At 37.5% G+C, this 10,714-nt stretch overlaps 1 protein-coding gene across 1 annotated transcript; it reads left to right on the forward strand.

Annotated features, from left to right (window-relative positions):
* The first annotated feature begins 6 nt into the window (after window positions 1–6).
* Window positions 7–10,355, forward strand: dnajb6a (DnaJ heat shock protein family (Hsp40) member B6a). The gene is made up of 8 exons (XM_077555838.1): window positions 7–178; window positions 1,730–1,832; window positions 6,233–6,342; window positions 6,460–6,525; window positions 7,233–7,343; window positions 7,411–7,557; window positions 7,651–7,864; window positions 9,511–10,355. Exons 2-8 carry the CDS (start codon window positions 1,768–1,770, stop codon window positions 9,614–9,616), a joined length of 819 nt encoding a protein of 272 aa, XP_077411964.1. The 5' UTR covers window positions 7–178; window positions 1,730–1,767; the 3' UTR covers window positions 9,617–10,355.
* The last annotated feature ends 359 nt before the right edge of the window (window positions 10,356–10,714 follow it).

Below are 10,714 nucleotides of genomic sequence, written 5' to 3' on the forward strand. Positions count from 1 at the left end.
GTTGAAAAAAGCCGCCGCACAGCCCATTCATGTGAAGAAGACGCAGTAGCTGGACGATGCGACTAATCCAAGAAACTGCACACTGTGGCAAGAACAAACCTGTTTAGCTTTTAAGGCCTTAAAAGAAATTCTGTGGCAACTCTACGTATCTGACGTCAGACATCGCTGAATCTTTTAGGTGAGCCCATATGAACAGTGCGCATATGTGATGTTTACAATCGTACAATGCTAAGCTAGCCTTAGACCACTACACGTCAAATAGCTCAGAAGCTAACCGGCCACGACCACATTGCTAATAAACTTTGATCATATTTTACTGAATTGGTACATTTAATAATCTCGCAGGTAGATTTTGAGCATGAGAGACCTGCGTCTGTTGATGTATATGTAAGGTTGAAGCGGTCGCACAAAGCAAACGTCACCCACAATTCCTTAACATGAGTTATTCAGGGTATTTGGTGATATTGATGCACAACCAAATTACTTATTTTATATTGGTGCACTGTGATATGCATACATTGCTAATAAACTTTGATCATATTTTACTGAATTGGTACATTTAATAATCTCGCAGGTAGATTTAGAGCAGGAGAGACCTGCGTCTGTTGACGTATATTTATGTAAGGTTGAAGCGGTCGCACAAAGCAAACGTAACCCACAATTCCTTAACATGAATTATTCAGGGGATTTGGTGATATTGATGCACAACCAAATTACTTATTTTATATTGGTGCACTGTGATATGCTTATGGATATGTTTTGTGTTTAAGAACATGATTATGCGTGCATGTGTAAGTTGACCAAATAAAGTAAGATCCCAAAGTCCATGTTAAAAATAAATTGTGTCAAATGCAAGACAGTATAATATTTAGGGTAAAACAAGGATGACGAAATAGCTCTGTGATATAAAAGTATCCAGGTAAGGCAATAAAGTGGCGGCGAGAGTAAAAGAAGGCAAAAGCAAATACAAATAAATTGATTTACAATAAACTGTACAACGTGTAATGCACAGAAAAATATATAGAAAACAAAACATAATAATGCAATCCCAACTAACCAGACAAAATCTCAACCAGGTGAATTGCACAGTAGTTCCATTTACATTTGCACTTAGCATAGAGGATGTATAGAGTTGTATTCCCTATTGTTGCAAATTGTTTTTTGAAGTTTATCTGTAGATGAGAGAGGAGCAAAGGTTCGTTTCCTTTGGCCGATTTGACGCCAGATTGCATGACATTACTCACATTTGTGACAAGCTGAGTTTCCAAACTAAACAACTGTAGTTTTCTAACCACCCGATTGCTCGTCCTTAAATGAGTAAAACACATACCAAAAGAGTGGTTCAAATGTTCTCGTAATTCACTTGACTTTTTGGCACCGATTTTTATCCTACTTCATATCTCCTTTGGGACGCATTCAGCTCCATGTTGGGAGGCAAACCGCTTTGCGGGTTCGCTTCTTGCAGTTAAACCATTATAGACAGTCAAAACAGCACTGACATACCAGTCTCATTCGCAGCAATAAATGAGTGAAGGCTTAAAAAAAAAACGTATACGCTTTATAGATGTTCACCTGGCATCAGCTCAAGTTGAAACATTTTCGTAAAGAATTTATTGCATGTTTTGTTTTAAATCCCGATGTACAATTGAGATGCTGTGTGTGTACACATCCACCAATGAGTTGTGTTTGTTTTTTTCTCTGACGTACATAATATTGTTTTCCCTTTTAGGTCCCCAAGCTTACTGTCGTGCTCTTCAGCCACTCACCATGGTGGACTACTACCAGATCCTCGGAGTGCGGAGAGATGCGTCTGCAGACGACATCAAGAAATCGTCAGTTGATACGTTTTACAAGTTTACGTTTGTGGTCTGTACTTGTCAAACCAAGTGAAAATGTTGAGAGGTTTGGTGAAATACTATAGTTAAATTTTCAGAAAAGGGTCAAGACCAAATCATTTTTAAGCTAATGAATGCTAATGGCCTATGTAGACTTTAGCTAGGGTGAGGCATTGGTTGATACTAGATTCTGACGGTACAACAGTGAGCAAAAATATTGCAGTATTACAATTAGAGCTCTTAAAATGTCCTTTTCACAAATATTATGTAAATTAATACAGTTGGGGGGCGGGGTTACACAATCTGTTTTATTTCTATTTTACATGTACCCTCTTAAGTCACAGTGTCCCACCACTAGTCAGACCTGGTAGGCTACTAGGGCTAACTAGTACCAGCTGGTGTTGTTGTTGTTGTTATTATTATTATTTAGTTCTTTTTTAACAACAGTGCACATTGGTAAACAGAAGAAAACAATTCACAGGAGAGAAAAATTATTAAGTTCAAAGAGGCATCTAATTTAATCAACTCTGCTAGCAGCCAATCATATTGTGTCCTGCTTAGGAAAAAAAAACACGTCGTCTCTAAAAAACAAATAAAACAGCTGCTCATGGTGACAGACGGTAATAAGTCATTGAAACCTTGACGTTTTAAAAACACGGTCAAACCGGTAATTGGCCCATGCTTAGCATCAACACCCACGAAATACTTATATTTGTTTGTTTGTTTGACCCCCACCCCCTTTTTTTTTGAGAGCTCAGTATTATTGTTCATTCGGTAATTTTACCGATTCGACATTCATCATCATTGCGCTCTTTATTGTTATTTAAAAAAATAAATAATTGTATGTGCATGTATCTGTGCGTGCGTGCGTGCGTGTGAGTGTGTACTCATGAGTTCACCTAAAACCTAATAAAAGTCCCATACCGTTCACCTAAACCGAATACTTCAGAATCCAGCTAGAGTCGTGAGGTTGTCAGGAGACCCGAGGAAGGATCAAAGAAAAGAAAGGAAAGTGAAATCCAGCACCGACCAGACATTACCTACTACCTACCGGGTTACCAACCAGAGCCACCCACCACAACCCAGCCCTTGACCGCACAGTGATTCTCACTCGATCTGTTTGTGTTGCTACAACTGTGGACGTGATTATAAAGCAAACCACTAATGGCATTACATCATGTAATTCATCATCCTGAAACAATATCCTGTTCTCTTTTTAATATCTCAAAAGATATAATTTGTGTTGAATGCATCAAGACAAGTAACCCAACAACGCCCATTCTGATGTGTAAACAATGTTGGTGTGCCTTCTTAACCAACCACACCACCTGTTAAGCCTGTTCAATTTTGGTCGTCTCAAACAAAAGCTGCTCAGTCGTGGGAAGAATTATCTATTGTAGCTTACAAACTTTGTTTGCACATACAGACGCTCCCCAACTTACGAACGAGTTACGTTCCGAGCGATCGTTCGTAAGGTGAATTTGTTCGTAAGTTGCTTCAGTGCAATATTTTGTATTATAATTTATGTTTAAAGAGAATACGTACAGTACTGTACTACGTATGTTAGAGAGAGAGAGCGAGAGACACACACAGTATGTACATGTACGTAATAAGATAAATCAAATGAAGTTTAACTTACTTTTGGAAGATGTACTCGATGCTTAAGGATTTGATGGAGGAGGAAGAGGAGGATTTTATATCATGAGAGGTTCTTCGTCGTCGCTGGAATGGGCTTCAAAAGTTACTTCCTCCTCCGTAACTTCAATGTAGGGTTGATGAGTATCTTCCTTGGAGGATTTACTAGAAACTGGCCGAAAGAAGCGATCTAACGACGATTGCACAGTTTTCTTCTTTTTTCATCATAAATGATGCGGTAGCACTGTATGGCATCATTCAATTGATTTGCAACCTTTGTGCAACGTTCAATATTTGGGTCTTGCTGCTCGAAGAGTGCGATGGCTTTATCTATGAGCGACAGGCGTTTCTTCTTCTTCCTCCTCCTCGACACGTTGCTGAGCCTCCAATGCTGGGGTAGCTCTCACAGCGCCAAGCGTCGGTATTAGCGGCGGAAAGAAGCACTACAGTACTCGGAAAAAGGTGCGCAATACAAAATCTAACTTACAGCATCTCTTTCCGAACATTTTTTGACATGCGCGCATGCGCGCAGACATGTTCGTATGTACCGTTGTTCGTAACTCGAATGTTCGTAAGTAGGGGAGCGTCTGTATTACAATGAGACACGGGCAAAGATACAAGATGTACAAGTTGTGCTGGGTGCAACAACACACACACATCTGTCATTAGCACCAAAAAGCAAAAAGAGATGGAGGCAGACTAAGGGAGTCAAATAGAGACGCACTGTGGGGTTGTGTGTTAGCAAAATAAAGCAAGTTGTGTGTTGGAACTTAATAATGTGACTCACTTTCAGCTCTGTTTGAAAAACATCCCAAGTGGGCCACATTTCCCCGCCCTGAAGGTGCATTCAATTAACACATCAATAACACTGTGTGACCATTTGTGACCCGGCAAAATTGTCCACATGTTGGAAATTTTGAGATTTCTCCCCCCAAAATAGCCTCCTTGAGGTCTATTTTCATTTCCCAGCAGCACAAAAGTTAAATTGTTATAGAAGTGTTTGGAAATATGCAATGATTAGAACAATAGCATTGTTAGCCAACATGTTTATTAGCCAACTTAAGCTAGCAACGTGTCTTGGAAACCTGCCTTGAATAACCCTAAGTTCCTCGACTCGAACGTCACTTCATAAAGTTGCTATAAATGAACATAGCAACCAATAAAAGTCGAAATACACCACAATGTGACCATTCGGCACAAAAGTAAACAGAAGACACAGGACACAGCATCCTACCATGTTGTATTGTCGAAGCGCGCACCGTCATCGGTAAACACCGCTGTGAAGGTTTGAAATCCAAATGGGGATCATCTTTAATTCCGGAATCTCTTTCTTTGACGAGTCTATTTCTACTTAAACGTAAATGAACTATGCAGTGCACATTTCACCAGAGAGAGACTCAACAGCTCGGGGCAGTGACGCGACAGAGTCTGAGAAGTGTAAAAGTCGTGAAATGCCTTGTATGTCATCATGTAGGCCAATCTATCAATGTATTGTAAATGTACTACATAATGAAATGTTTTGATCACCCCTCGATGTCGTCGCATCATTCAAAGACCACTTTGACGCATCACGAACGAACCGTCAAATATCACCACAAATGTTTATTGTATGCTCCTTTAAATTGGATAAAATTACAATCAAATGAAAATGCATGCAGCACATATTGGAGTGACTTGTGCTCCTATGTGTTATGTTGAGGAAAAAAACAACAGCAAAAACAATAAATAAAATAACTGTTGAACCATCAAAACATTTTCATATTCTTTATGTGACAACATCCATAAACTTGTCACAGACCACACCAAATTATCTTTTAATTGACATAACAATATTACATCAAATTTCCCACTGCGGTAATATAACCTCATTTAAACAAGGAAATATCACAAGGAGCGCAACAATAAAATAACCAAATTTTGGCTGATGCCTCAGAAGATGAATTGTAAACTGAATGTAATCTTCAAAGTTGAGGCTGATTTAATCTTTTGAGAGGTCAAACTTCCGAAATGTTTTAAGTCTTTAAATCTCAGATGATATCCTTATCTGCTATTAGAATTGACTTTCCAGTGATATTTTAATAGTTCCTGAAAATCTCAGGTTAATATATTTTTCCTAAGGTACTGGTTGCTATGGCCATTTGAAAGATGACCAAAACTTTAAACCTGTTTTTCTCAAAATTCGGGATTTCAACCTGGCAACATTAAAATTGCTGTAACTTTGTCAATTTTTTTAGGTATGTCCATGCATTATATATCATTTTAAAGGGAATTAAGTGTAGAATTCAAATAGATTAATATCTCAATTTATTTTTATTTTTATTTATTTGGGGCACATGAGGACCCTTTTGCCAGAGCCTTGATCACATTTAGTTCATTAAAGATAAATCTGTATTTGTTTCATGTTGTGCAGCATGGTTTGCTTTGAGCTTGAAAGACTGCAAAAAAAAAAGTGCACTTTAGAATTGGCTTTAAAGTGGCTGACATTTTGAATCATTGCCGTTGACTTGTGAAATAACTTCAAACATACCCGTAGTATGTTCAATGCGTAGGCATTCAAAAGCATGAAATGCAGACACCATTTTAAACCGAGATCCTCCTGAAGCTACGAGATGCCGGGCAAATTTTCATTATTATTTTTTCTTGGATTGTGCCAGACGCCTCAAATGTCTTTTGCGGGAATCAAGAACTTGAAAAGTTATCCTGCTAGCAAACAAAAAAATAATAATAATTGGAGTCTTATTTTTTCGCTTGACCTTTCGCAGGTACAGAAAACTGGCGCTGAGGTGGCACCCCGATAAAAACCCAGAAAACAAAGACGAGGCTGAGAAGCAGTTCAAGGAGCTGTCTGAGGCTTATGAAGTGCTGTCTGATGGTTTGTAATGTCTTGATGTCACTTGTGTACATTGATAGACGTCATTTTTCAATCGTCCTGTTGATTTGCATTATGCAGGTATTTGTTTTCTAATTGGTGAGCTTTTTTTTCTGTCAGTGAACAAGAGGAGCACATATGATCTATATGGCAAAGAAGGGTTGACGGCGGGTGCTCGAGGGCGAGGTAATGTGATCATTGTGTGAAGGCTATTCCAAATATTCACGCCTTACCCACAATTCTCGATTTTGTACCCTATTTCCCCCCCATTCATTCTTAATGGGAGATTCTACATTTCACATTTACTTCCACATTTTTCATCCGATTCACTTCATTCCAACTTCAATATATTTCACGCCATGACCTCTTCCATCTATTCCACAGGTTTTCATTAGGCCTTACAGCCTTCACACGCAATTTTCTAGTTTTATACAAAAATGCCACACCCAAAAAATGTTTGGATAACCCAGACTAAAGCTGAAAAAAAAAAAAAAATTATGAAAGGAACTTGAAGTGAGTCAAACATCCCTGAGGTTGCATTAATTTGTGGAAATTCTGTGGAAGTTTTATGCTTGAGTTGTAACTTCTGGTACATGAAGTCAAGCAAGACGTTAGCAGCATATCGTGTAGCACTTAAAACTTAAAAACTGTTTTGCCTTTTCTTTGACTTTTTGTTGTTGTTGTTGTTTATTGTTTTTGCAACATATTCCAAAAGATGACCAGCCTCAATAAAAAAGAAGAATATTGAAGCCCATGTGATTCTGATATTTGTCAGAATAAAATTCGTATAGCCGATTAATGAGCCAATTCATTTAAAATATAGTACATACAGAGCCATAGAGGTAAGCCGTAAAAAATGTATATAAGCAATTATTTGAATAAATATGTTACAGGGAGCCACTTCCACAATGGCGATCATTTCCAAGAGCCCTTCACATTCCGCAACCCGGAAGATGTCTTTAGGGAGTTCTTTGGAGGCCGGGACCCATTTGCAGACCTTTTTGGTAAGCCCGTTTGTTTTTGGTTTTCCTGAAAAACATGCTCGCTCACGTCCTCTCCTTGTTCTTCAAGGTGCAGATCCATTTGGTGATGATCCCTTTTTTGGCAACGGCCGACGCCACCAAAGTCGGTCAAGTCGAAGCCGGACAGGGGGCTCGTTTTTAGGGGGCTTTGTAGGATTTCCTCCCTTTGGAGCTGGCTTCTCCCCTTTTGATCCCGGTAAGAAACCGACAACAATCAGCAAAAGAATTCCCTTATTAATAGCTTAGTTTTTCTCATTTATGTATTTTTGTAATAAATGTTTTTTCCCAGGCTTTGGTTCGTTTGGCTCCATGAACACCATGGGTCACATGGGTCACATGGGCCATATGGGTCACATGACGACCATGGGTAGTCTAGGAGGCGGGGGCTTCACCTCTTTCTCCAGCAGCGCCTATGGGGGAGGTGGTGGAGGGGGCATGGGTAACTTTCGTTCCATGTCTACTTCCACCAAAATCATCAATGGCAGGAAGATCACTACTAAAAGGTAAACAATCATTCAATGAAATACTGTGTAATCCTATTCATTTCTATTTATATATAAAATGGAGATAGACATGTATTCACTAACTATAGACCAATATCACTTTTACCGCCGTTTTAAAAAAAAATGTAGAAACTTTTTTTCATAGACTGGACACTTTTGTTAAGAAACACAGGCTCTTAAGTGAAAATCAATATGGATTTAGAGAAAAAAACGATCAACTTTTGGGATTTTTATAGATTTAAAAAAAAGCATTTGATACTATAGTATATTATTGAATAAATTAGAGAGATATGGCATAAGAGGCTTAGCATATAAATGGATTCAAAGTTAACTAGATAACAGATATCAGTATTCGCAGTTAAACAACATACAATCAAAACAATTGATGATCTCTCACGGCGTTCCCCAAGGGTCAGTGCTTGGCCCGAAGTAATTTATATTGTATATAAACGATATCTGCTGTTTCTCAAAAATACTTAAAAGTGTTTTGTTTGCTGATGACACAACTCAGAAAATCTGAAACGGCTTCTGATTACGGTTGGAAATGGAAAAAAATTTGACACCAATAAATTATCTCTAAATTTAAAATAAAGTTTATAGTTTTTGGCGCAAAAGGTCAAGCACCAAGTCACAATTTTGAGTAGATTCTAATGAAATAGAAAGATGTCTGAAAATTAATTATCGATGATTAAGATTAAGCTGGAATTCCTACATAGACAATGTTAAAAGGAAAGTGTCCAAAACGATAGGGATCCTTTACAAAACAAAAAGAAGTCATTATACACATTATATTGCTCATTATTATTATTATGAAATATGGGGATATGCTTACAAGACAAATACTTACCCTCTTTTCAAATTACAAAAAAGAGCAGTAAGAATTATTAACTGATTAAAATATGCAGAATCAACAAATTCACTATTTATCAAATTAAACAATGACATTTTATGATCGAGTTGACTTTAAAATTGCTCAAATAATGTACAAGGTACACAACAACCTACTTTGCCACAATATTCAGAATTTGTTTGAAATCAGAGAAGGTGGCTATGATTTAAGGGGTACAAGTTTTTATTAAAAAAAAAATTCAAAAGAAGAACAAATATTAAGCAAAGGTGTGTTACAATTATACTGTAGGTGTAAATTTGTGGAACCATTTAGGAATTAACCCTGAAAAAGTGTGAATCACTGGTTGTGTTTAAAAGAATGCATGTACTGTATAAGTGCAGCTATTTGTTTGTTTTTGTTCTTTTGTAAGGGGGTAGGACTCGATAAGTTTTTTTTAAGCTGTGCTTAATGATGACCATGTATGTAAAACATAATACTTTCCTTTTAAATCTTTTTTTATTTTAATTTCATTATTTCTTTTGCTGGTTTATATGTTCAATAAACAAACAAATATATCATGAAATGTGATCTGTCAAGGCACATCGGATCGAACAGGTTTAAGGTCATACTCTTCTCTTAACCCTTTTGTGGCCTCCTTGAGTTTGCTGCCCCTTGAATACCTTCATGGCAAATATTTACTCATGCTCATAAACCACCTTAAGAACATTTTTTTTTAAGGGTATTATATATTTCGTTATCAAAAGGTCACAACTAATTTAGCCTGTGTCATGTTGTGTGGTATGTTGTCCTTTTCCAGGATTATCGAGAATGGTCAAGAGCGGGTGGAAGTGGAGGAGGACGGCCAGCTGAGGTCATTAACCGTCAATGGTAAAGAGCAGCTGCTACGACTGGAACACAAGTAATGAACCAAGAGTTACCTCAGCACAAACATACCAACAAACTTGAGCTTGAAAAAAAAAAAATCGGCAACAACAAAAAGCAACAAAGAATTGTAATAATAGTGTATTACATTTTTTTCTTTTGATGTACATACTTTAGTTGTGTTAATTTCCACGGATGGTTTCGTCTGTCAGACGTTGGTACCTGACGCTTAACATCTGTGGATTTGAATGATGACTATGCATTTTGTTGAAATCCGTACGAACTGAAACTGACCTTGAATTTTGGCTAAAGGCTGGTATTGACGCTTCAGTGTGTGGGACCACAATGTTATTCTGACCCCTGACCCCCCCCTATTCCAGTATTTTATGTGTACACTCCTTGTGTGTGTCAGACGGCTCACAGCATTCCAAAAAAGTCTAACTCTGCTTTCCTTGTAGATATTAAATTACAAAAGTGTCTACATGAATTCTATAACATGGGTAGACATAATAAAAGCATCATCCCCGTCTTTGTTTATTGCTTGTCTAACCTTTTTAGTTTTTAGTTTTTTTTAGTTTAGTTGCATTTTTTAATTCCATTGATGGTATGATGTAGTTTGTATGTTCTGTTTATTTAATGATGCATGTATACCTGTTGATGTTACGTCTTAATGTTAAAGTTGCATATGATGCACAATTTGAGTCATCCTATAAATTATACTGTATATGACTTCAGAACTTTAGTGTACTTTGTAAACCAATAAATTTAAGTTTCATTCTGTTTTGGGCGTCCTGATTTGATGTTTTTGTTCTCTACAGTAGTCCTTCACAAATAGGGGGGCACAGTGCCATGTGATGTGATGTGATGTGATGCGATGTGGGCGTGTGACCTCAACGTGTTTTTGTTTTTTAGTGTAATTGCACTTCCACTACAGTAGGTGGCGTTGCCGTTCTTGTGCAAGGAGTGTTAGTGCCTATGCAGAGGTGATCTGTACTTGCAACTATTTTGTAGACAAATGATACCAGTATTTTTGGTGGCAAGAAATATTTTCATCATCATGGACACTTTAGTTCAAATTGGTAAAATGTCTCACATAGAGCACAAAGTGTTCATCATTGTTGGAAAAACGAAATGAAATC

The sequence above is a fragment of the Vanacampus margaritifer genome, chromosome 2 (assembly GCF_051991255.1).
Source record: "Vanacampus margaritifer isolate UIUO_Vmar chromosome 2, RoL_Vmar_1.0, whole genome shotgun sequence".
Lineage (NCBI taxonomy): Eukaryota > Metazoa > Chordata > Actinopteri > Syngnathiformes > Syngnathidae > Vanacampus > Vanacampus margaritifer.

What these genes read in the sequence shown, in the direction of transcription:
- dnajb6a (XM_077555838.1), top strand. Translation starts at nt 1,768, where the DNA reads ATGGTGGACTACTACCAGATCCTCGGAGTGCGGAGAGATGCGTCTGCA. An exon ending in TTATGAAGTGCTGTCTGATG is followed by an intron (nt 6,343 to 6,459) that starts GTTTGTAATGTC and finishes TTTTTCTGTCAG; the next exon opens with TGAACAAGAGGAGCACATAT. An exon ending in AGGAAGATCACTACTAAAAG is followed by an intron (nt 7,865 to 9,510) that starts GTAAACAATCAT and finishes GTCCTTTTCCAG; the next exon opens with GATTATCGAGAATGGTCAAG.